At 37.1% G+C, this 27,309-nt stretch overlaps 2 protein-coding genes across 2 annotated transcripts in view; one reads left to right on the plus strand and one right to left on the minus strand.

The window, feature by feature from the left end:
- Positions 1-18,585, minus strand: part of LOC107675609 (GMP synthase [glutamine-hydrolyzing]-like) — a 36,814-nt gene extending 18,229 nt beyond the window's left edge. Inside the window, exons 1-12 of the mRNA XM_016470012.1 lie at positions 18,281-18,585; positions 15,294-15,472; positions 13,894-14,023; positions 13,325-13,463; positions 13,003-13,196; positions 11,227-11,392; positions 10,207-10,358; positions 9,733-9,906; positions 9,036-9,141; positions 4,385-4,500; positions 4,046-4,171; positions 2,421-2,536 (exon numbers count right to left, since the gene is read on the minus strand). Coding sequence (XP_016325498.1) covers positions 2,421-2,536; positions 4,046-4,171; positions 4,385-4,500; positions 9,036-9,141; positions 9,733-9,906; positions 10,207-10,358; positions 11,227-11,392; positions 13,003-13,196; positions 13,325-13,463; positions 13,894-14,023; positions 15,294-15,472; positions 18,281-18,307 — 1,625 coding nt within the window. The 5' untranslated portion in view covers positions 18,308-18,585. The remainder of the gene's footprint in view (positions 1-2,420; positions 2,537-4,045; positions 4,172-4,384; positions 4,501-9,035; positions 9,142-9,732; positions 9,907-10,206; positions 10,359-11,226; positions 11,393-13,002; positions 13,197-13,324; positions 13,464-13,893; positions 14,024-15,293; positions 15,473-18,280) is intronic.
- A 2,935-nt stretch (positions 18,586-21,520) lies between these two features.
- LOC107675614 (acetyl-coenzyme A transporter 1-like) overlaps positions 21,521-27,309 on the plus strand; it is an 11,539-nt gene continuing 5,750 nt past the window's right edge. Inside the window, 5 exon segments of the mRNA XM_016470018.1 lie at positions 21,521-21,765; positions 23,423-24,206; positions 26,109-26,311; positions 26,423-26,607; positions 26,743-26,877. Coding sequence (XP_016325504.1) covers positions 23,465-24,206; positions 26,109-26,311; positions 26,423-26,607; positions 26,743-26,877 — 1,265 coding nt within the window. The 5' untranslated portion in view covers positions 21,521-21,765; positions 23,423-23,464.

The raw sequence follows: 27,309 nt of genomic DNA on the forward strand, positions 1-27,309 counted from the left end.
AATAGAAAAATTAATTTCTTAGTTTCTGCATGTTCTAATGAGTGATATTGTTTCAAATCAAGAAACAGGTTTGGGTTGCCTGATAATATTAATAATAATATCACTTTTTTGTCTCTTAGAAATGCACATTTGATAGTAGCTTGAGTTAGGATGCGGAGGTAAATTTTTGTTCATTATCAAAATCAGTAACATCTGTAAAAAAAATATATTTATTTTTTTTTAATTAACCATTGGTTTCCCATAGTAGCATACATTTAAAACTTACACCGTTAAAACCACACATATAGCACCTCAATACCATGGTAAAAATATAACTATATGCTTTTTAGTGCATTTGGTGCAGTGAGTGTTACTACAGTAAATCCATGGTAAATGATGGCGATGTGTAGATTGAAAAGCCTTCTGACTGTCTCGTTGCACACAGTGTTTTTCCTGTTTGGCTTTAAATTAGTTTAAATCACCAAGTCATTTGTGTTCATCGCTGAATTCAAGCAGTGGATCTCACAGCGCTGTTTAGTGCTCGCGTGACCGAGTAAACGCATCTGCTCTAGTGAGCTCGCGCCGCGCGGCAGTTTGAACTTTGATCCGAGTGGATAAACGGTCCGTGTGTGGGGTGCTTCAAATGAGTCGCGTTGTTTCGTTCCGCTTTTGGCGCATAAACATTACATCGAACATTTATCGAAATCTTCATATTGTTTTATCGAGGAAAATTATATCGCGATAATTATCTCTATCGAATTATCGCCCAGCCCTATTGGAACGCATCTCCAAAATAATCGCATACACAGATGTACGTTGCTATTGCAGTAGTCAGTGCCGAACAACAGGCAAATAAAATATAAACTGAGGTTACAAAAGTGATTCAGTCAAGATCAGTGAGGGATTTTCTTTTCTTTTGTTCTTTGATTAACATTAATGACTGGCGGCAGCGGCTGCTGTCAATGCACGGATCCAATACACCCTTGTTTTCTTTCTCAACTCTTTACGTTCACTTAAGACATAACCGATTGTATTTATGGGATATTTTGATATAATTCTGTGTGTATTTGTCCATTCGAATATGTAAAAATGCGAGAAAGAGAGCTCAGTCCAGTGTTCGCGTATATAAGAGACGGCTTTTGTGCGTGCGTTTTGTGTGTGTGAGTGTGCAGCACAGAACACAGCGCGCGAGTGCAGGAGCGAGTTCCATTTCGTCTTCTTGCAGTTGAATCTTTTGAAATCACAATAAATGCACATACAGGAATCGAGAAGCAGAATCAAAATTAAATTTTATAACAAATAATTTGATTCCTGACCTTACGCATTTGATCTGATTTACGAAATTGGAATAGCTTTTCAATTCCCAACCCTCATACTAAATTATTTCATTCTTGCATGCAAAAAGACCTGTATGGTGACTATGGGGCTATGTAAGGTTTATCATTTGTCTTACTAGGTTTATCATTTGTAATTTTTTCCCAATAATGTAGATAATCGTCTGTTACCTGACTGTTGACATCGACATCGCGATACTTACGAGACATCGTCGATATAAGATAATATTGTCATATCGCCCAGCCCGAATACAGTGAAAACTATGCAGTGTTATTTTATATTTAGTTATTTTATTAGATTTCTTTTGTAGGCTATCTTACTTGCGAATATGTAAAAATGCGAGAAAGAGAGCTCAGTCCAGTGTTCGCGTATATAAGAGACGGCTTTTGTGCGTGCGTTTTGTGTGTGTGAGTGTGCAGCACAGAACACAGCGCGCGAGTGCAGGAGCGAGTTCCATTTCGTCTTCTTGCAGTTGAATCTTTTGAAATCACAATAAATGCACATACAGGAATCGAGAAGCAGAATCAAAATTAAATTTTATAACAAATAATTTGATTCCTGACCTTACGCATTTGATCTGATTTACGAAATTGGAATAGCTTTTCAATTCCCAACCCTCATACTAAATTATTTCATTCTTGCATGCAAAAAGACCTGTATGGTGACTATGGGGCTATGCAAAATATTTTTTGCAACTTACTAGGTTTATCATTTGTCATTTTTTTCCCCCGATAATGTCGATAATTGTCTGTTACCTGACTGTTGACATCGACATCGCGATACTTACGAGACATCGTTTATACACGATAATATCGTCATATGGCCCAGCCCTACTTCGAGTATGACTTTAGCCAGATTAAGGTAATCAAAAATCTGTTTACATGGTAGATTCTTAATCAGAGTATTGTCTTAATCGTGTTAAAATCGAATTATTGTTGTCCAAGTAAACATACTCAGTGACATCAAACCTGATGCGACACATCTAAACAAATCATTTTTAACTAAACAAGCACAAGAGGTTTAAGAGAGTCTGTCAGTGGGGATGATTATCCTCACATGCTTGATGGGAAGACAGCTGGAGCAAAGAGTCAACCTGATGGCGTTACCTGTTAATGGAGTGACAGATCCGAGGGATGAGTCTGGCCAGGAACATCAGCGAATCCCAGTGAGGACCCTCTTTACTGCTCACTCCACAAACATAACTGTATGACCGGGAGTCACCCTGTACACAGATCATATGGAATCAGAGTTAGAACATATAGAATCCTCCAACATCTCCAGAAAGATTCATTTTAAACATCTGTGGAGAAGACGCCAACTGTTAAAACTATTATCCGTTAACAACAACAGATCTTAACAACATGCATAAATACAGCGCACGCCCGCACTGAATTTAAAACATTTTCCCACCCTGCGTGTCAGCATGTCCCAGCTCAGAGTCTGGAGACTGTGGTAATTTTATCACAGCGTGGTATAGCAGTAAGCAGTCTGTTAGAGGAACACCCAGCCATGCATCATCAACCAATGTGGTGAGACGCTGACTGCCTCTGTCTGGACGCGTTCTGTCTAATGGCTTCATCTCACAGACTTAAACAAGCCTCCTCTGGCACTATGATTGAAAACCGGTCTATAAATACAAACATCATGAGATTCGCACACAGCAGCAGAGGAACGATCACTCTATATGCTGATATCCAGACTGTGCTGCACTGACAGTACTGCTCTTTGACATTTTCATTACTACAAATAACATCAAATGAAACACAGCAATAGAAAGGGAATAAGCAACACTGTGTGTGTTTCAATGGAACTGTGTGTTTGAAAGGCTAAACACAAACATTTCGACACAGGAAAATGTCATCAGACAATGCAGCCAGACAGAAGAGTTTGCCATTTGAGACAGTATAAATTTCACCTCAAACAAGTGAACAGTCACAGTAACCAGTGTTATTTTAGTATTATTTAGATACTTTTTAGTATATATTACAATTTTTAATTAGCCTTTACTGCTATCTTTTCAGTTTTCATTTTAATTTTAGTTTAAGTACTTTTGTGATATACATTTTTATTAGCTTGAGTCTTTTTTAAATGTATTTCTGCTTATTTTTTGTTTTAATACTTCAACCTAAACTTATTCAGTTTGTTGCCAAGGAAACATTATTTATTTTAAGTTTTACATTTAATATTTCAATAACGTTTAATAGTTTTAGTCTAAGTTGTAGATCATAACATTGGCAATAACAACAATTAAAATGGCAGCTGAGGGGAAATAACACAGACTTGTAATTATTTGCTTTCCAAATAGGTTTCCCAAACTCTCCCATCATGCTTCATAACAAATACATTAAAAATCATGTACTCAGATAAATTAAGACTTCAGTGAAATAGCCTAATAGAAGAAGTTTTATTTTACAGTGAAAGGATTGCCTCAATATGTTGAGCTCACATGACCTGCCAAATACTATTGACTTTATCTCAGTAACTGCATTATTGGACACTTTTGCATGTGGAATAAATGAATTAGTGCATCACTGCTGACTGCATTTAATGACTGCTGAGTGCATTTCTGCAATGGCATCTGTAAACGAAAACTACATGTCAGCATAAGACCAAGGTGGCGGACATATCGGCCAGTGCAAAAAAAAAAAAAAACTAAGCAAATAATTCTTATGCTTACATTACAAATATGTCTGAATGTGACATGAAAGCAATGGCAGAAAACAATGCTTACCTGAACACCGACAGTTTTAATTGGCAGCAGAAAGGCATTTAGTGAATGAAGGCTGGTGATCTGCATGAGTTTCTCTTCCTCCTCATCTGATATGCATGACTTCACTCTCTGAAGAAGGGTGTGAGGCTGAATGGATTGACATCAAAAGGATTGAGATTGTATAGCATGCCATATATAATCCAGAGGGAACTCTGGAACGACTGTGTGCTTTCAAGTATACACTTTCAACTTAATCAGCAAACTTACAGACTTTTAAGTTGAAGAAGATCAATTATTTAAGGTCACTGTCAATAATTCAGCCAAGAAATAAGCAATGTTTAAATTTGCGCACACACACACCTTTTTGACGCTGGCAGAGAAGTCTGTGATGATTTTTAGGATGTTGTTGGTCTCGGCAAAGTCTTTACAGATGTAAGGCTCATCGGCGCAGATCACTCTAATGGCGAGGCCTGGACCTGCAACACACATTACACACGTTTCAGCAAAGCACACACATTAGAGTCATTAATTGTCATTAGTTGCAATTAATCTTTACATGTGCATCATACATTTAAAACATATACTACCCTTCTAAATTTTGGGCTTTACAGTATATTTCCCCAAAGGAATTATCATCTAGGTTGCATTTACTGAATAAAAAAATAAATAAAACAGTAATATTGTGAAATATTCAAATGTATTTGATTTTTGTAATCGCAAAGCTAAGTTATCAGCAGCCACATAATCCTTCAGAAATCATTCTAACAGGCTGATTTGGTGCTCAATCCTTTTGTTTTTTTTAAATATCAATGTTGAAAATTGTTGTGCTGCTTAATATTTTTGTGGAATCCATTAAACATTTTTTTATAAGGTTTTTTGATGAATAGAAAGTTCAAAAGAACAGCATTATTTTAAAATAGAAATCTTTAGTTTAGTGTCACACTTAATTTAATGCATCGCTGAATAAAACATACATACAGAGGGTAAAATATATTTCTAAAGGTGCTATTGACATTAAATTTTCACCAGAAGTCGGTAACAATCCAAGTATTGGACAACTTAGGGTGTACTCTCAATATCTTAACCGTGCCCGAGCGCGTTTGACCCCCAAAGCCCGGTTCGTTTGACTGGTGTGATCACTCCGTGCCCCACTCGGGAGCGGTTCGTTTAGCCGTCCCTGGCTCGGTTGGAAGAGGTGGGCCAGAGTGCGGGTCGCATGTAGTGTGAGCGGAGCGAGGAACTTCTGATACATGCAGCATGATTGCGTGAACATTTCTGAGCGGCAAAAGTGATAGATCTGTAAAGCAATATATTGTGAGAGGGCCGTGTGTTACCGCGTCCCAAACGACTCAAAATAATAAACCACAAAGTTAACAAAGCGATGCTCTCCACTGTGCTGAGTGAGAGCACTTCTCTGCTGTCTTCACGTGCTATCCGAAACTTCCTATTTCCCACTTATGAAGTCGTGATTACGAGCACATTGCATTCTTTTCTGTTAAAAATAACAGTGAACAATGGTTTGTGAATGTTGATGCTTATAATTTTATCAGGAGCGTTCATGTGAGCACTGCTGAAGTCTTAGGCCCACCCCGAACGGACTTTCATAATAATAATAATCAGTGGCGGCTGGTGCTAGAAGTGTGAGCGCTAAACGCACCGGAGCGCAGAACTTTTGATACGTGCAGCATGATTGCGTGAACATTTCTGAGCGGCAAGAGTGATAGATCTGTAAAGCAATATATTGTGAGAGGGCCGTGTGTTACCGCGTCCCAAACGACTCAAAATAATAAACCACAAAGTTAACAAAGCGATGCTCTCCACTGTGCTGAGTGAGAGCACTTCTCTGCTGTCTTCACGTGCTATCCGAAACTTCCTATTTCCCACTTATGAAGTCGTGATTACGAGCACATTGCATTCTTTTCTGTTAAAAATAACAGTGAACAATGGTTTGTGAATGTTGATGCTTATAATTTTATCAGGAGCGTTCATGTGAGCACTGCTGAAGTCTTAGGCCCACCCCGAACGGACTTTCATAATAATAATAATCAGTGGCGGCTGGTGCTAGAAAATTTTAGGGGGGCACAAACAAACTGAATCACATTGTTAATGCAGGCAGCAGGACTGAATGCAATTGTTAAATAACCATTTAACAAGTGACACAATAATGAATCATTACTGCTTAAAAATGTAAGTTGAAAATTCAACTGTTAAAGCATGAAATAAGATACCAAATCGGTGCATTTGAGTTTAATGTGGGTATATTATCAGTAAAGTAATCATTAAACATATGTAATCATAAATAAAAATATATTAGCCATTTATATTAACCTAGATGAAGGCCATAATACTAATGTTGTCCACACGAGGGAGCCAAAGGATAGCAAATCCTTTAAGATCTCAGTTTAAAGGGGTTTTATTATGCTTTTTCACTTTTTGAATTTTAGTCAGTGTCTCAAAGTCCACTCCAAAGGGTGATATTTTGTTTTTTAAAAATCCCTTTTCAAGAACTACAATGAACGCCCCTTTTGACTACAGCTTCCGGATTTTGTGATGTCACAAAGTGGCCCATTAGAATGATTCCCGCCTATGGAAATTCGAATGGTTGGGGGGTGGGTGGGGCGAGGTCGTGGTTAGACCGATTGGTTGAGTGCATGCTGTAGCGTCAAGTTTTCGCAAGTTACTAAACATGCACCTGAATAATTATTTATGTAAATATGTATGTTACAATATTTGTAACAATATTCTGCACATCACAGAGGATCTCACCTGGACCACCAACACCATGTCACTCTCCAAGAAGGCACAACAGCGCCTACACTTTCTCCGCCGGCTGAAAAGAGCAAGTCTCCCTCCACCCATCCTCACCACATTCTATAGGGGTACCATTGAGTGCGTGCTGACCAGCTGCATCACTGTCTGGTATGGGAACTGTAGTGCAGCAGACCGCAAGACCCTCCATGACAGTACAATACTGGACAATGATGTAATCTCAAAGACTATAGAATACCCTTACGTCTTAAAGGGACTTTGTGTAATCTGCAGAATTTACACTTCAATTATGAGACTACAGTGTTTCCCATACATTGGGTGTTTTTATATCACTGTATTTCTGAAGGAAACTGACTGTCTTCAAAAAATTGGATGTCATTTTCATTTAATTTTCATTTTCATACATATCTTGCATGTAATGTCTGATAATGCAGAGTTTGTGAGCATCTAACCCAGAACTAATCGAGCTGTTTGTGCCAGGCTGGGGAGAAAGGTATTGTAATCATGTAAATTATCTGAAAAATAATGCATTTTTCGAACCACCAAGCATGAGAGCATGTTCTAGACTTTGTAAAAGAGTCTTGTACTTCAAGACTTTGTAAAAGAGCATAATAGGACCCCTTTAAAGACTGTGAAAATGGTTAAAAAAAATGTACTTGTAAAAAATGGCATATAAATTCATTATATAAAGTTTAATAAAGCCCAATATAATAAGTATGCAAAAACTGTAATCTCCTAAATACTTACAGACCATTAATTTTTTATCTTAATTTTAATGGTATTGACAATATATTTGTCAAGTTTGTCAGACATAACTGAATGTATGTCCAACTGAAGAAGGAACTATATTATTTATCCATTTTCATATTGTTAATAATACTCACATAAGGACTCATAATTTACTTGAGAAGAGACATGTCCATTGTATAACTCATCTACACAAGCCATTGTGCTTGGACCCCGATGATCAGCTCAAGTTAAACTGCATTGTTTCAGTTAACTTCTGTGTCGGTGACAGGACTTTGAAATAAACAGGGAAAACAATAAAAGGCATGACTTACATCGCATCCAGCTAGCCAACTCCGTCCAAGCTCCATGATCCGTGTTTTTATTTTTATTTATCTTTTGGACACCTTGTGAAAGGATTCTTTGTAAAGATAAAATCGAATTTACTTTCATCTCAGAAGAGATATTGCACCTATTTGACAGTTGAGAACGGTCCAATCACACGAGGCCAAAATATATAAAAACAATATCGATTGGCTAAAATCAAAAGTGGGAGGGTCAATTAGAGCTCAGCCTCAAGTCACATGCGTTTCGAAAGTTTACAGACCTAATAGACACCTATTTGTCCGGCGCCCCGCACACACACAAACGAAAAGACAGTTTACATTTGTTTGATTTTTAAGAGGTGCTAACATGACTACCAGTCGAATAGTATGACTAAATAAAGCAATTTCGTGATTATTATGCAATATATATTTAACTTATATTTAACATGTTGAAGTATGCTTCTTCCCTGGCTAACTTGATGGGGGCAGCCCATATTTATATATAAATCTCCAAACTTTTGACTGCTAATGTGTGCTTGTTGTATAGATGTGCATACTTTTATTATTAAAAATAACCATTCAATTTTTTCAATACTAAACACCAACTTAGAGGAATTAACTGTCTATATCAGTAGCTATCAATAGTATATATTCGTCATTTAAAATAAGAAACTGAAACAAGGATATACGAGATATATGAAACGTCAACAAAGCAGCGCTTGCTTACCATTTTTAATATGTTATGTTAATACGTTTTTAATCAGTTATGTTGGTAACTTTCTTAATTTTAAGCGGCTCATGTTATGAAAATATTCGCACATTGGAATGCTTGGGGTAAGATCACGTAACATTAGAACAGCCTTCTGTCTGTGCCACCTTCATTTCCTTACTAGTTTTCATCACTTTCGCTTTAATTCTCGGGCACTGACTCATTCGCTAAACTGAACATCCAATCAGCGTTCTCACTTGCGCCGACCGCCCTGACGCCAATTCAACATGTTGAATTACCGCCGACGTGAGCCCAACGAGAGCTGACATGTGGAACACACCAAACAAACTAACATAACAGATGCTCACCGATGGCCCGACGTTGACTTGGTGTGTTCCGGGCTTAATTATTAGTGAAACTGAAACAAAATCATTTTTTAATTAGGCAGAAAAAGGGATTTGAATGTTTCTGATGGTCTTACCAGGGAAGGGGTGTCGAGAGACGATTTCTTCAGGGAGCCCCAGCTCTCGACCTAGTGCTCTCACTTCATCCTTATGGAAATCCTTCAGTGGTTCGATTACTTTACCCTGAAGGGCAAGACATTCAGAAGAACCAGCAAACAACTGTTAGGATCAAGCCATAATTGAGTTCCTCTAACTTGAAGAGACTCCCTATTGTGCGCCTCTATTCTGGCACACTGCAGAGGACCCTGAGTATACTACAGCCAAATACAGTATCTCACAGAAGTGAGTACACCCCTCACATTTTTGTAAATATTTTATTATATCTTTTCATGTGACAACACTGAAGAAATGACACTTTGCGACTCCCTTCGGAGACTGGGCCGCAGGGCATGATAACGACCCCAAACACACCTCCAAGACGACCACTGCCTTGCTAAAGAAGCTGAGGGTAAAAGTGATGGATTGGCCAAGCATGTCTCCAGACCTTCTAAAACCACTTTCTCGGCTTCAGTTCACCAATGTTGGCAAAAACTGTTAAACTGCATAAATATAGAAAAAAATATTTTTCAGTCTTTTATACAGATAAAGTGAAGAGTTAAATGACTTTAATGACAGGTTAGGCAGTAGTAGGATATGTTGCAAGCAGGACTCAAACCGGCAACTAAAATGCTGGCACCATGGCTCAACACAAATTTGGTTGATGTTAATGTTTACCTCATCTCTGAGTTTGCGGATAAGCTCTGTGTCGTTGTGGTGAGTTTTGATAACTTCGGCCTTCCCGCTAGCCAGGTGAGACGCACTCTCAATAAGGTCTGGCCTGAGCGTGCCTTGCGCCAAGAACACATCCTCTGGCTTCAGATTCATCTCTCCGATCACCTCGTTTGCAACCTAAAAAAGACAGGATATCAGAGTCTCATTGTTCTGCTCCAAACTATAGTCCATCATCTGCTAAACATTCTCAGATCACTTCGTAACACAAGGGACTTTAATGCTCTATAATAGGTTTATTCTCCAGGCGAAGTCTTGTTTGATGTGTACACAAGACATTTTAGGCGAATCAATACTGAAGTCAACAATTACCCACACTAACATCATTACAGGACCATCTGATAATAATGACATCATCAACTCAGTTATTGGTCAAAACAAGGTGTGGCACACAGCCATCTACAAAGCAGAGCTACATACTTTTACAAACGTATCCCCAATGATTTTCCGTTTCTCTTCTGGATTGGTGGTCATGTTGAGTGTTTTGCTGATGCGTTTCCTGGGTGTGCGATCCTCTTCTGATATTGGAAGGGTCGTTGTGCCGTTGTAAAAGGTGTGTGCTGCGTTTACAACTGTAATGCAGAAAGAGTGACTTTTTAGTCTCAACACTGATGGGTTTTACTTGTCATTCAAAGGCACAGTTCAGCCAAAAATAAGAATTTGTTATAAATTTACCTTCAGGCCATCCAATAGGTGACTTTTCTTCAGTAAAACAATAAAGAAGATTTCTAAGTGAAACTGTGGTCCTTGGTGATTCATAAAAATTAAATCAATGGCTACCGTTACTTTGAGAGTCAAAAAAGTATATCAGGCAACACAAAATTAATACCCATGGCTCCTGATACTATATAGATGTTTTATGAAATGAAACAATCGGTCAGTGCAAGAAACTGAACATTATTTACAACATTACTAGAGATGCACATGCACCAAAATAAAAATTCTGGGCCGAAACTGAAAATTATGAAAATATGTCTAAAAATATAACAGAAAATATATCGTCAGTAGCCATGGGTATTAATTTGTGTTGCTTGATATTCTTTCTTGACTCTCAAAGTAACGGTAGCCATTGGCTTTCATTTTATCAATCACAAAGGACCATGGTTTCAGTTAAAAATCTTCTTTACTGTTCTACTGAAAAAAAAAAGTCACATACATCTCGGATGGAGTAAATTAAAAGCAAATTTTCATTTTTGGGTGAATAATCCCTTTAATATAGATAATAAATGATAATGCATACATAAAATAAATAAACTTGAATAATCAAAAGAAAGAAACAAACAAACAAAGAAAACGAAACGGATTAAACAAAAAAAATAAAGAAAACAAACAATTTTTTTTAATAAAAAGCAATCAATTATAAATAAATAAAACAAATAAATAGTTTATGCTAAACTATTTCATTGACCGGAGCACTAAAAGGAATCTTCTGAATGTTACCTTTGAGTTTGATGCCGAGTTTAGTCAATGCCTCCTCAACACTTTGACTCTCTCTCTTTCTCATGAAGCCGTTGTCGATGTGAACAGCAATCACTTGCTCCTGATTTAGGGCTTTATTCAGCAGGGCCGTGCACACAGTGGAATCTACACCACCACTCAGTAACACCTGCACACATATAAACATACACAGAGATCCTGGCTCACTTCGGACTGTAACTGTAAACAATACATCCAATAAACCCAAATGTTCAAATACACAGAATAAACTGTACACCAGAGATGACTTCGGGGGAAATACACAAATAATATTACTATAATATTGTGCTCATTAATAGATTACAAATCCAATAAAACCCTCAGTTTATGCTCTAGAGAGAAGACCCACTTTGCACAAGCTCAGGGAGGAAATCACCTTGCTTTAGGAAAGAACGCTAATTGAAATTTTTAATGAGTTGCCCACACACACTCTTACACGTCCTACCCAAGCACTGCCTGGAGCAACAGCAATTAATAGGAATTAAACAAATTAGAGTACTATGGCACTAATCACACATGTGCCTTCAACCAAACAAAAGGCCCTTCATAGATCGAGTAAGATCAGTATCTCATTGAGCCCACAATAACAGTAACATCCACCAAACATGCATGCAAGTATTTGCTAACCAATTCAATCTAAGCTTTACTAAACAGAAATCTCTTAATTATTATAATTAGTGAATGATTCCTCTTTAAATGTGACAAGTCTAATTTCTGTGCCACTAGAACAGTGCTATTTTAGTATTATTTACCATTTTTGGGCAAGATTTACTAACAGCTTGTGCCAGCGCAAACTGTCTTTTGGCCTTAAAATAGTAGTCAGGATAGGGCTGCACGATTAATCGAATGTGATTGTCATGCGCATTTTGTTAAAAAAGCCGGTTCTGTAATCGGCAGGAAATCATCAATCGTGATCTCGATTCCATTTCGATTTATCGTGCAGCCCTATGCCAGGATTTAGTAAAGACGCGCAGTGAAGAATTAACGCTGAAAAGGCGTGGACAGTTATTATTTGCACCTGACCTTATTGAATATGCATTTGCAGGAGTTTCCCTTTCAGATGCAAAATTTATGGGAGGAGAGTATTAAAATGAATCACACAACGTGATTTACTAACGTATGCGCTCGTCAAATTACTGGTATTTGTGCTACTATTTAATGCCCAAAATAAGCATGTCTTAAAGCAGTCGGTAATTTGCGCTGCTTAGTAGATTGCACTGGTCATTATGGAAATTATCTGTCTGTGTTCTTTAATGTGTGCATTGTCAGTAAATCACCCGCAGAATTTTCCCTCCCATCGGTGCTTTTATGGAATTGCAATCTAACGCAAATTTGCCGTGTTTAGTAAATCTGGCCCATAGTGTTTAACGTTTTGAATTAGCTTTTAGTTTTATATTTTCGGTATTCATTTAAATTTTTTTTTTTAGTAATTTTATGTATTTTGTCATCTTTGTTAGCTTTTTTTTTGGTTTCAATTTCAATTTCAGCAATTCAACTCAAACTTGACAAAGCGAACTTAAGCTTTTCATCTAATATTTATATTTATGCTTTAAATCAATAACAGAAAACTATTTTTTATAGTTGTAGTTAACAATATCAACATTTGCACTAGAATCACTGAATGTAATTCCAAAGATAGTGAAAGTTTCCTGTGACATGCTCCCATCTGCCATTGGTCACTTCAAAAAAAAAAATGCAACGGTTAACCTTTAAGTGATCAATGTTTTAAAAGATACTCACCAGAACTTTGGATTTGTCCACCTTCTCTCTGATCTCCCTGATGCAGTTCAGCTGACGGTTCTGTACTGTAAAGTTACTGCTACAGCCACCAATCTCAAACAGGAAGTTGCGTAGCATGTCCATCCCCCTCTCAGTCAGATCGACCTCTGGGTGAAACTGAGTGCCGTAAAGTTTCTTCTGCTCATTAGCAATGGCTAAGACAGAAATGAAGACAGGAAACATCTTAAACCACAAAGATCCACAAAGAATCCAGCTGATTCCAGCAACACTTTTTTTGATACAAAGCATGTCTAGGAAATATTCTTCAGGTTCGCCTACCCACCGGCAACTATGTTTCCTGACTGTGCAACAACTTTGAATCCATCTGCTACTTTGTCAACACTGTCTCCATGTGTCAGCAGAACATGCTCATCCTTTTGCAGCCCCCTTGAAATACACAAAAGGATTTCAGCGCAAGAAAACTATTAAAGGGGTCATATGATGCTTTTTTAAAGATCATTATTTTGTGTATTTGGTGTAACAGAATATGTTGACATGCTTTGCAAATTAGAATGATTTCTGATGGATCATGTGACACTGAAAACTGGATTCATGGCTGCTGAAAAATCAGTTTAGCCATCACTGGAATAAATTAGATTCTAAAATATATTAAAATAGAAAATTATTTTAATAATTAAATAATAATTAAATTATTTTAAATTGCAATAAAATTCTAAATATTGCTGTTGTACTGTGTTTTTTGATTAAACAAATGGAGCCTTGCTGAACATAAGAGACTTATTTAAAAAAATAATAATAATAAAAAAAATCATGCCAACTTCAAACTTTTGATTGGTAGCAACGTGTATATTATCAATCAAATTTTATCATTATTATTATTATTATTGTTGCTAATTCGTTTCTCACCTGCATTCCATAGCAGATTCCGAGAACTGGTTTTCCGATGGTGAATATGGCTGGATCAAACCAGGGTGCATCTTCAGCATAGACAGAGTTTGGCCCTCCGGATATAATAATGGCCCTAACATTGGAGACAATAATTTGATTTACACATTATAAGCCAATTTACATTAACCAAAATATAATTATAAAAATCCCAACGACTGAGAATGATGGAAAGAGTCTGTCTGTTTGTTGAATCATTGAGACTAGGGAAGTTCTAATGCAAAGGCCAGATCATCTAAGCCACTTATCTCTCCAACTTGTGGGTTATTCTGTCCTTCTATCAGCCACATTCCGAGTCTCAATGTTCACAGCTTCGGAAAAACACAACGGCTTTGTTTCCTTTTATGTCCTCACAGGTGGAATGCACAGTACTCACACTGTGTTCTCTCAAGGACAGACCGGCTAACAAAATAAACCAATATGACCGTTTATCTTCAGCAACTGTTGCCTTATACATTTCTAGAATAGTTTTAGGTCTTAAAGGTGAAGCTGGGTGATGATTATAACTGTACAATAACACAATGTGTTTGCAGTCCCCGATAATGCATTAAAAAAAATATATAATGCATATTCTAAAAATAGAAAACAGTCTTTATTTATAACACCTCAAGTACACAACAACTCTTAATAAATCCTGATTAGGGCTGCACGATAAATCGCATGCGATATTTAATGCACATCTTATCAGTAAAGCCGGTTCTGTAATCAGCGGTAAATCTCCATCACCTGCGTGCTTTCACATTGAGCAGCATTAACTACACAGAGCCGTTGTTCACTGACGAGCTGCGCAAAAAATCGCGCGAATATGAACGTGGTTTAGCGCAGCTCGTCAGTGAACAACGGCTCTGTGTAGTTAATGCTGCTCAATGTGAAAGCACGCAGGTGATGGAGATTTAACGCTGATTACAGAACCGGCTTTCTGACAAGATGCGCATTAAATATCGCATGCGATTTATCGTGCAGCCCTAATCCTGATCACAATTTTTAATCTTAGTTGCACCACACAGCTGCTATTTAATAAAACCTGAAATGCAATGGAATAAAACATACACCAATGCCTAACATTTTAACTTTTACAACCCAATAGCAGCGTTTTCACAAAGTTTAAAGTTTCCAGCTAAGAAAACGTGCTACAAGCAATGAAGATTAATCATTCTAATGTCTTCTGCTTTAAAAGGAAGAAGGCCTTTGATTCACAGAATGTTAGTTCAGATACTAAAGCCTGTCGGACGGTTACCATATCAAACATTTCTACTTTGCAATTCAATTAGGTTTCCCTGGCACTTTTTAATCTGAGAACCAAACAGCATCAACTACTACATCTATCTTGGCACTGATGGGCTCACCTGAAACCCTGCTCTCTGATAGCGAAGGCTGGCGTCTCCAAAGGCAGAATCTCAGACTGGACAAACAGCTCTCGTGCCCGCCTGTCAATCACTTTCCCGTACTGCGCTCCTGCGTCTAGGATCACCACGGCACCCTCGTAGGAACATAAACCATCTTTAGGCTCTCCGACGATATCCAGCTGCAGATACACACATATACAAATAGCACAGTGAAGAACACACATTACGTAATTCCCCATGCCAAGCAAGTAAAATGCTACTAATGAAATCTGTGATGCATTTAAAGGCGCATGTGACTGGAGACTAAAGATGTGCTGCTTCTGATAAATCAGTCACATGAGTCACGGAAGGTGATGTCCCGTGTAGTGCATAAATCAATTACAGCTTGACCCTGCACATTGTGGTTTTAATGTAGTCATTTCCAAAAATTTGTGCTATCAGGCATACTGATTAATTGGCAAATATTTGGTCATTTCAGTCCAGTTTAGTTATATTACTTATAATTATGCCCATCTTATTAAATGTGACCCTGGACCACAAAACCAGTCATAAGTAGCACGGGTATATTTGTAACAATAGCCAACAATACACTGTATGGGTTATGCCAAAAATCATTAGGATATTAAAGGGGTGATGTTGCTAAAAATAACATTATTTTGTGTATTTGGTGTAATGAAATGTGTTTATGCGGTTTAAGGTTCAAAAAACACATTATTTTCCACATACTGTACATTATTGTTTCTCCTCCATGCCCCGCCTTTCTGAAACGTGTCGATTTTTACAAAGCTCATCGGTCTGAAAAGCGAGGTGTGCTGTGATTGGCCAGCTATCCAGTGCGTTATGATTGGCCGAATACCTCAAGTGTGTGACGGAAATGTTACGCCCCTACCATACTGTGATGCCCTGTCCGGCCAGAGCGATGAGACAAAAACATTAAAACCCATTATAAACGAGGAATTCGTTGCATCCAGTCGGGACATAATTACGGATTATAATGACTAATACTGTCTTTTTACGTGTTGCATCACGCAGAGTAAACATAAAACCATGTCTGCATTTGTGATCGGAGAAATGACAAACAACAAGCACTTTCAAAGTAGTTTCGCTTTCACAACGAAACACACAGCGTCACACACGGCGGGCTTGAGTGAGCGGAGGCCGACGGGCTTGAGGACGGCGCGGCCGGCGGATTCGACGAAGGAGCGTCCGGTGGGCTTGCTCTACACGACATGGCGGCAGCAACAATACTTCAGCGAGAATAAATGTTACGCCTTCTTTCTTTGCGTGAACATTTGGGCGGCGTTATGCAAATCTTCCCAGATAGTGACGTAGGTATGTGGGGGCGTGTTAGAACAAGCCGTTTTAGGTAGGTGTGGTTGACTCTTAACTTTTATAAAGAATATCTCTTTGGATTTGAGACTTTAGTCTTTGCAACTTTACAGATCTTCTTTATGCACCAAGAGCTTGTAACACTCCAAAGAGAAAGGAAAAATTGAAATCGCATCATATGACCCCTTTAAGTAAAGATCATTCTCCATGAAGATATTTTTTTAATTTCCTACCATAAATATATCAAAACTTAATTTTTGATGAGTAAACATTTGAAGTGGATCAAAAAAATTCATCAAAGTTGTCCTAAGACAAGAACGGGTATTGATCCATTTCAAATGTTGACTACCATCTCAACCAAATATTGTCCTATCCTAACAAACCATACATCAATGGAGAGCTTCAGCTTTCAGATGTTGTATAAATCTCAAAAAAAAAAAAAAAAAAAAAAAAAAAAAAAAAAAAAAAAAAAAAAAAAAAAAAAAAAAAAAAGACCCTTATTACTGCTTTTGTGGTCCAGGGTCACAAATATCAAATACAATTCCATTAACATATTCATATAATAATAATTATATATATATATATAATCAAAGTATCAAGTATGATCTAGATGAGCAATTACAGCACAAGGATCAAAACTTTTTTTAAATTCTAAAGAAAATGCTAACACAACACAACTCACAAACCGATGCTTGAGGAATGGGCAGTAAACTTGAGCAATTCTTGGACATTAATCATAACTTTGTTCATTCTGAATAACTTCCAAACACAACTTGCAGATCAGATCAGTGAGACAAAAATAGATCACCTATTATATTAATTAAGAGAAAATGTACATACTACAAAAGCATGCATCTCTCACTCTCACTATAGTTTATAAGTACGAAACGCTCCCACGTGGTTTGTGAGTAACACGAAAACAGCACTTTCTGACTCACTCCAGCACACACACAAAACATTAGAAAGCGCCGGTAAAATGCATTTAAAGTTATTTAATGGACACTTGAAAGAGTGCAAACACTAACTGGTACTCATTTAATATGCAAGCATGACCCCATCTCCAGTTTGAAAATGCACTGGCCTGTACACCATTTCCAGCTCATAATAGCATGTTAACACAGACCAGTTCAACTTTTAAGTCTGTCCTACTTAAATGTATAAAGTATAAATCTTTTGCAGCAGCATGAAACTCAACAGCGCTTCACGGTTGGCTGTTCATTTCCGCCACAAGCTCTGAACCCTCATTAGCCATGGCAGCTCAGCATGTCACATTGATTGTGGCTAACTAGCATTAGCTTGTGCGCGCGAGCCCGGCTAAACATAAGAACAAGCTGCTGTTTCTCAGTTCTGCGGCGCGCGGGTGAGCCTCTGAGCTTCGCCTGGGGCATGCGATCATCTCACTATATCACAAACCATACCACGACATCATCCAGGTGGAGTGCTGTAGGCACGGACCGACAGTAAAAATTCTCAATTACACCAAATATGCCTTAATAAATGTACAGTGCAATAAACCCCGGGTCCGCGGCGCGCTCGAAGTTTCCCAGCGCAGACAGGGCCGCGTGTGAGCGGGGAGTACCGGTGGCGAGAACCGGTGATACGCACAAGGCCGGGTAGAACAGTTTGGGTTGTGTACATGCTTAGGCCGGTTTACTGACCTTGCTATCCCCGTTACACAGCGCCATGAATGTGTGATGTGGAGCGGACACCCTTGTCTTGCCGTGTTTCTGTTGTAAGCGTGTTCTCTTCCGTGTGATCGTTGACGGTGTCACCCACTCGCCTGCTGCTGGTCGCTTACAACTACAGCTCCGTATCTCTGCCTGCTCGTGGTGTGCGATTGCTGATAGGGAGGAGTTTGGCGTTCGGAGTCAGAGAAAAGTTTCTGTTGGCTGGGGGCCTCCGGTGGGCATGGGAATCCTAATAACGATTCATTCGTTTAGTACTTTTGAAGAATAAATATTTGGCAAAAATATACCCAAACAAGTTAGGTTAAGATGATTTCAGATTCGGGCAAAACATATATGATAAATAATAAATGTATTTAATAGGTTACAGTTATTGCAAGTTGTGTTAGCAACAGATTTCTGTAGGTAGGCCTACCTTTTAAATAATTGATCGGGGTAGGCAAAATCGTTTAAAAAAGACTTTTCTTCTGTGGAACATTATGCAAACTCTAAGGGATTTTATTTAGTTAGTTTCTTCAAGATTTTTTTTTTTTCTTCAAAATGTTTTTCTTTTGTGTTCCACAGAAGAAACAAGTTTTGGAACAACAAACGGGTGAGTAAATGAAGACAGGGTATTCGTTTGTGTGAACAATTCCTTTAACCAATGAAACACAGTCATAACTTAAGTTATTCAGTTTCTGTAACCTGATTCCTGCGTGTTTTGATTCATAAAAAGAACTGGTTCATTCGGGAAATGGACTACCCTGGCGCTGTATGGTTTGATTCACTAAAACTGACTCAGACAGTGTCAGAGTTTGCACTGTAGATTCAGTAGATTTGGTCAACAGTCAGAAGTCAGAGTTCCTGAAAAATAGCTTTATTCCAAACCTTAGTCAACTCGTCACAGAGGCAAAAGAAGATTAGGGTGTGTGTTTAAATAAAACATTTAGTCATGAAAAGAGTTCTGGTTTGCTTCATTTTTGACAACGCATAACAGGAGAGATTTACTACGCTGTTACAATCTTGAAGTCAACTGCTATGCATTGTGAAATCGATGAACATAAAGTCTTGTTCACTGTAGCTTACATTTTCACACCCTCTCTGTTTAAATATGACGTTGACTTTGCACCTCTGCATAATATGACACCTAGGCTATACAGGTGCATCTCAATAAATTAGAATGTCGTGGAAAAGTTCATTTATTTCAGTAATTCAACTCAAATTGTGAAACTCGTGTATTAAATAAATTCAGTGCACACAGACTGAAGTAGTTTAAGTCTTTGGTTCTTTTAATTGTGATGATTTTGGCTCACATTTAACAAAAACCCACCAATTCACTATCTCAACAAATTAGAATACTTCATAAGACCAATAAACAAAACATTTTTAGTGAATTGTTGGCCTTCTGGAAAGTATGTTCATTTACTGTACATGTACTCAATACTTGGTAGGGGCTCCTTTTGCTTTAATTACTGCCTCAATTCGGCGTGGCATGGAGGTGATCAGTTTGTGGCACTGCTGAGGTGGTATGGAAGCCCAGGTTTCTTTGACAGTGGCCTTCAGCTCATCTGCATTTTTTGGTCTCTTGTTTCTCATTTTCCTCTTGACAATACCCCATAGATTCTCTACGGGGTTCAGGTCTGGTGAGTTTGCTGGCCAATCTACTTCAGTCTGTGTGCATTGAATTTATTTAATACACGAGTTTCACAATTTGAGTTGAATTACTGAAATAAATGACCTTTTCCATGACATTCTAATTTATTGAGATGCACCTGTATGTTTGTCCTGAATGCTGCCCATATTCAGAATTTAAGTATTTAAACATTGATATGATAAGGCAATCATAGGCCTATTTGAGTGCATTTATGTGGTCTTGTGTGACTTTGGCTGCTAATAGAAAAGGTTTGATTTAGTTTACACTCACACATCTGGTCACATGTCTTTATTCAACATTCTCAGTCACATGCATTTAAGCCTCTTTACTGATTCCATACACGGCTCCACACACTGCACATACAGTCATTCATTATCTCTGTAGAGGAGATGTTCTCTTTCACAGTGAAAGTATATAATGGCTTATAAGAACATAAAGAGCAAAACAACACACTGCTTTGTACAGGATTGCATGGTTTTTAAAGATCAACATTCATACAACAACTAAGTATATCATATTTATGAGCACTGCAAGTTACATTATGTCAATATGCATCATAGAAATAAGGTAAAAAGATATGCTAAGCATATACAACACATTTCATTCTTTCAGTTTTCTCTCTTTTTTCCCTTTCAGTTATGGCTGCTGCTTCTAATTACACACTGCATCTGTGGCCTTGTGTGAATGGGACATCTATTTCAGGCCACGGTCACATGTGTTTTAGTTTATGCGTTATGATTCTAGTTTGGCCTGGTGTTTAGAAAGTCATTAAATTTTAATATAAGCCAGTAATGTGTTTTGAGAAGCACCAGGAGGAAGATTTATTCATACATTCTTGCCTATGCACACCAGAGTGATAGGCTACTGATATATAAGGCCTCTATGACTATTTGAATTTTTTTCAGTATTGAAAACTTATCCATATTCAGCTCATTATTTTACTATGTTACATTATATCATCTGTCTGTCTATCATCTATCTATCTATCTATCTATCTATCTAATTCTATAAATATAATTACATTAAACAACATGTCAATAGTTTAGTTTAGTTTAATAGCACTAATAACACTTTTATTATAATATATTGTTTAGCTTACTGTTTGTAGGCTATACTACTTTTTAAATTGTTTGTACTGTTTGTACTGTTACTGTTTGTATTCAGCAAGGATGCATTAAATGTGATATTCATTTGGCAGATTTACTCTCTGTTTATCAAAGAATCCTGACAAAAAAAGTATTACAATTTCTGTATTAAGAAAATTTGATACAAAACAATAAGAAATGTTGTGAGTAATGGCTTTGCATCCCAGGAAAGTATATAACAGTCATTTAAATACTAATAACATCTCTCAACAAATGCAGCAAAAGAGACTTTCCTCAAAAAAAGAAAAGAAAAACAATATTAAGGCAATAAATAACTAAACAAATAAATAAATAAATAAATAAATATACAAACCTGTCACGCGTCAGTTATATGTAAAATATGCCTGCGTAAACGGTGTGTAAATTTAATGATACTGGGCGGAACTAAAAACAGACGCTGTAAGACACGTCAGCTGAAGCATTCGGACACATTTTACTGACGCACCGCTCCGGCTTCCTTCTCATTTCAGCAGTCAGGTGTACTTACTGCGCTTCTTTGCGTCTTGTAAACACTAGGTATATGATCCATTTACGTGGATGTTTTGGTGTCAGTAAAGTGCTGCTCATCTGAATTCAAGAAACAGTCTGTTTTTTCCCGTCATTTATATAACGTTAAGTTAACATTTTGTTAATTGATTCATTGATGTCTTGACTTGTCATGTGGTATGTCATAGTGCAAGGTAACCATGAATCAGTATATTTTCTGCTTCTATTCCATCTCATACTTGTGTGATTCTTTCTTTTTGAGTATGTTCGCTAATCAAAATGTGTTGCATGATAATGTCTCTGATGTGATGTCGTTTATGTTTACTCAGCTTTACGTGCCATAATAATCAGAACTAGCTGTTTTTATTTGTGTTTTGCTAAGTGGTTTCGTGTCAGAGAGCTTCTCTGGAGTAGAATACACATTTTTTTTCCCCAGTTTTCGTGGTTTTTAAGCCAGTTATTTCTTTCGTTTGCTGTAGTGTGCCAGTAGTTATCAGTTTACATGTCCAAACATTTATTTAGCTTTTAATTGTAAATGGAATGACATGAAGAATCAGAAAAAAAAAACTGAGACTAAATCCAGAAGAACTGTGGCAACGTCTCCGAGATGCTTGAAGAAGCCTACTTGCAAAGCTACAGTACTGTTAAAAGGCACTTGTGAAACAATGCTGTAAAGTGAGGATTCTTTCAAAAATAATGTCATTAGATTTGATCTATCAGTTAACTTCTATTAACTATTAACACCCTTTGCATGTTAAACCGCTTTTGTCCTTGGTACACTTGCGCATAGTTCTGCAGGTAGGTTTCCTCAAGCATCCTGGAGACATTGGTATATATATATGGTAGTTTAGTTACTAAAATGGAAAAGTAAAATGGAAATAAAAATGAATGAAAGCCGTATATACATATTACAAAGAAAAAACAAAAACTCACAACACAAATACTAATACTAAAATTTAAATGAAAAATAATTTAGAGTGTGTGTGTGTATACAGGTGCATCTCAATAAATTAGAATGTCGTGGAAAAGTTCATTTATTTCAGTAATTCAACTCAAATTGTGAAACTCGTGTATTAAATAAATTCAATGCACACAGACTGAAGAAGTTTAAGTCTTTGGTTCTTTTAATTGTGATTTTGGCTCACATTTAACAAAAACCCACCAATTCACTATCTCAACAAATTAGAATACTTAAGACCAATAAAAAAAAATGTTTTAGTGAATTGTTGGCCTTCTGGAAAGTATGTTCATTTACTGTACATGTACTCAATACTTGGTAGGGGCTCCTTTTGCTTTAATTACTGCCTCAATTCGGCGTGGCATGGAGGTGATCAGTTTGTGGCACTGCTGAGGTGGTATGGAAGCCCAGGTTTCTTTGACAGTGGCCTTCAGCTCATCTGCATTCGCAAACACAAGGAATTTGTTGTGGTTTTACAGGAACGCTTGGTACATACATACATTCAATAATCATATATATATATGACACAAGATAGTCATAGAAGTTCACAGAACTGACTCAGCAACAGCGGAGTAAAACTGTTTCATCTGAGCATGTGGCACTTTAAGCATTATCGTTACGCATATCGAATATCACATTATTTAATGAGTTATCGCATATTGCATTTTTCTTCAATATCGCACAGCCCTAGTTTGTATTGAGTTTTATCTAATCTTTTCATCTCTTTATCTTACCTTATTATAAACCGTTTGACAGCACTAATATATATATATATAGATAATATATACACATACCAGGGCTGTGCAATATTGAATATATATAATATATATATATAAAATAGGATCTCAATTATACTAATATAACACTGCTTTTTTTTTTTTATAAATATGCAGGTGTTTTGAGGACATATCTGGATTGATGCCCGGGAGGTTAAGATGGAACTGTCTCAATCTATCACACACAAGAACGGGAGGCAGCGGAAGCCCGTGGTGTCCAACTCAGTTAAGGGTGAAAGGAAATCCAAGCTAGAAGTGGAGGATGACGAGGAAGCTCTTCTGCCAAACTCAGACCGGGCTGATGGACAAACGAAAGCGAGTCACGGAATTAAAGGAGAACTGGCCAATGTGGCCCTGTTACTGTTTTTATATGTGCTTCAGGGCATTCCCTTAGGCTTGGCCGGGAGCATCCCTCTCATCATGCAGAGTAAGAACGTTAGCTACAAGGACCAGGCCTATTTTAGCTTCGTCTTTTGGCCCTTCAGTCTAAAGCTGTTCTGGGCTCCCCTGGTGGACTCGCTGTACCTGCGGCAGTTTGGCAGGAGGAAGTCGTGGCTGGTGCCCACTCAGTACCTGCTAGGTCTTTTTATGCTTTACCTGTCCGTCTCGGTTGATGCAATGCTTCAGACCGATGGACAGAGGGGGCCTGATGTGATCACTCTGACCACAGTCTTCTTCATGCTGGCTTTCCTCGCAGCCACGCAAGATATTGCCGTTGATGGCTGGGCTTTGACTATGCTGTCCAGGGAGAATGTGGGTTATGCTTCCACTTGTAACTCTGTGGGTCAGACGGCTGGATACTTCCTAGGAAATGTGTTGTTTCTGGCTCTGGAGTCTGCTGATTTCTGCAACAAGTATCTGAGGTTTGAGCCTCAGGAACGGGGCATTGTAACACTCTCAGGTATTTTTAACAATTGTTATATTTATTATATATAATGATTATTTGTTTAAAGAAATTAATATTTGTATTCAGCAAGAATGCATTAAAATTATCAAACGTGAAAGTAAAATCTTTGTTCATTGTTACAGAGCATTTTTATTTTAAATAAGTGTTGTTCTTTTGATCTTTCTGTTCACAAATGAATCCTTAAAATTAGGGCTGGGCAAAAAAATCGATTTTTCGATATATCGTTTTTTTAAAATGTGGTCGATTCAACATCGATTCTCGAAGGCCACGAATCGATTTTTTTTTCAATATTTATTTCCACAAACATTGAACATCAGATTTACGTTAATCTTATTACTAGTCTAATCCACTAGATGTCACCCCCTTATTTACCTTGCGCGATGTTACAGGAGAGTCCGTTTCAAATGTTTCTACGTGTTTTTGCAGCGTTGAGTAACGTTAATGTATCACAGACGTATCTCACGAATCCTTTCATAAGCAAAGTGAGAGATTCATTGCGCAGTGTAGAGAGCTTCGCTGAAAATCGAGAATTTAAATAAAAAACCGAATCGAAATCGAATATCGAATCAAAGATCGAAATCGAATAGAAAATCGAAATCAAATAGAATTGAGAGCTTGAAAATCGAAATCGAATCGAATTGGAACATCTGAATCGATACCCAGCCCTACTTAAAATAGGATTCCAATAAAATATTAAGCAGCACAACAGGAATAAATTACATATTTTTTAAAAAATTCAACTATTTTCACAATAATTTGCTGCTGTGGTGAGCATAAGAATTTCTTTCAAAAACATAAAACATTTTATATAATATTTATATGAATATATGTTGTGTTTATGTGTATACATGTTTAATGTTTTTGAAAGAAACCTCTTTTTTCTTCAAATATGCATACACTGGTTTTGGAAGTTGTTTTTTTTTTTTTTTTTTAAAGAAATGTCTTATGTTCATCAAGGCTGCATTTATTTGATAAAAACCCCCAGAAAAAAACTGTAATATTGTGAAATATTATTGCAATTTAAAAATACAAGATTTATATTTTACTATACTTTAAAATATTCTTTGTTCCTGTGATGCAAAGTTGAATTTTTATCAGCCATTACTCCAGTCTTCAGTGTCACATGATCCTCCAGAAATCATTCTAATATGATGATTTGTCGTCAATGTTGGAAACAGTTGTGCTGCTTAATATTTTTTGGAACCTGTGAATAAAAAAAGTAAAAAAGAACAGCATGTATTTAAATTATAAATCTTTTGAAACAATATACACTACCATTCAAAAGTTTGGGGTCAGTAAATTGTTTTCTTTCTTTTTTTGAAAAGAGTTAATACGTTTATTCAGCAAGGATGTGTTAACTTGATAAAAAAAAGAAAAGTCATAGTAAAGACTTATATTGTTAGAAAAGATTTCTATTTTGAAGACTTTTTAACTTTTTATTCATCAAAGAATCCTGAAAAAAAGTATCACAGGTTCCAAAAAAATATTAAGCGGCACAACTGTTTCCAACACTTATAATAAAACAGCATATTGATCATAAATCAGAATGATTTCTGAAGGATCGTGTGGCACTGAAGACTGGAGTAATGGTTGATGAAAATTCAACTTTGCGTCACATGAATAAATTATATTTTAAAGTACCGGTATATCAAAATATGTGAAAACCATATTTGACAATATTACTGATTTCTGTATTTTTGATCAAATAAACGCAGCCTTGATGATCTCAAGGGACCTTTAAAAAAAAAAAACATTAAAAATCTTACTAATCCCAAACTTTTGACTGGCAATATATACTTTTTTCAGTATTAAATAGACCTAAATATATGAAATCATGTGACTAGAGATGCAGGTTTACTGATACTTTCTACTTTGTTCTGTTCTGCTCTCTTTCAGATTTCTTGTTTTTCTGGGGGATTGTGTTCATGGTTTCTACCACTCTGGTTGCTATCTTGAAAAAGGAAAACAGCAAACAGCACCATACTAAGAAGAAGCCTAAAGAGGAGACACAGAGTGTTATGGAGACCTACGAACTTTTATTCTCCATAATTAAAATGCCCACTGTCTTTACCTTCTGTATCCTTCTGCTGACCGCTAAGGTAATGTCACTTAGCCAGGCCTTACTATAGTCATCTTCCTGTTTTAACTGCTGTAACTTTATAGTTTTATGCAAATCAGTCTAATTCATTCCTCTTCCTCTCTACTTTCAGATCGGTTTCTCCGCAGCTGATGCCGTGACGGGGCTGAAGCTAGTGGAAGCTGGGGTTCCTAAAGAGCAGCTGGCTCTATTGGCGGTTCCCATGGTGCCTCTGCAAATCTTGCTGCCTCTAGTTATTAGTAAATACACAGCTGGGCCACGTCCTCTTGACGTTTTCTACAAAGCTTTCCCATTCAGGTACAAACAAAATCAACACACATGCCCGGATTCTTGACTTTACACAAGATTTGATACAGCCACATGTGTAATCATTAGAGGGAATGCATGCATTGGGTAGAGTAATAGGAAACCTGTGGCTTGTGTTCCTCAAAGGCTGCTGATTGGTTTGGAGTATGCCCTGCTGGTCTGGTGGACCCCAAGTGTTCGGCAGGAGCAAGGCTTCCCAGTGTGTTACTATGCTGTTGTGCTGCTGAGCTATGCAGTACATCAGGTTAGTTTATATTAACTTTGTCTGCAGTTTGATCTGTGACTTTTTTTGGTAAATGTACACAGTCGTTTAAAAGTTTGGGATCAGTAATGTTTTTTAATGGTAAAATATGTATATACACATACTGGTAAAAAATGTATAGCCTGAATGCACTGTAAGTCGCTTTGGATAAAAGCGTCTACTAAATGCATAAATGATTATAAATTAAATTATTATAATTAATTATAATTATAATGGAGTCTCTTATGCTCATCAAGGCTGCATTTATTTGATCCAAAATACAGAAGGAAAAAAAAAAACAGAAATATTGTGAAATATTATTGCAATTTCTAATATTGGTTTCCTATTTTAATAAATATAATTTATTTCTGTGAATTTTCATCAGCCTTTATTCCAGTCTTCAGTGTCACATGATCCTTCAGAAATCATTCTAATATGCTGATTTATTATCA

The sequence above is a fragment of the Sinocyclocheilus anshuiensis genome, unplaced genomic scaffold (assembly GCF_001515605.1).
Source record: "Sinocyclocheilus anshuiensis isolate Anshui unplaced genomic scaffold, SAMN03320099.WGS_v1.1 scaffold2082, whole genome shotgun sequence".
Taxonomy (NCBI): domain Eukaryota; kingdom Metazoa; phylum Chordata; class Actinopteri; order Cypriniformes; family Cyprinidae; genus Sinocyclocheilus; species Sinocyclocheilus anshuiensis.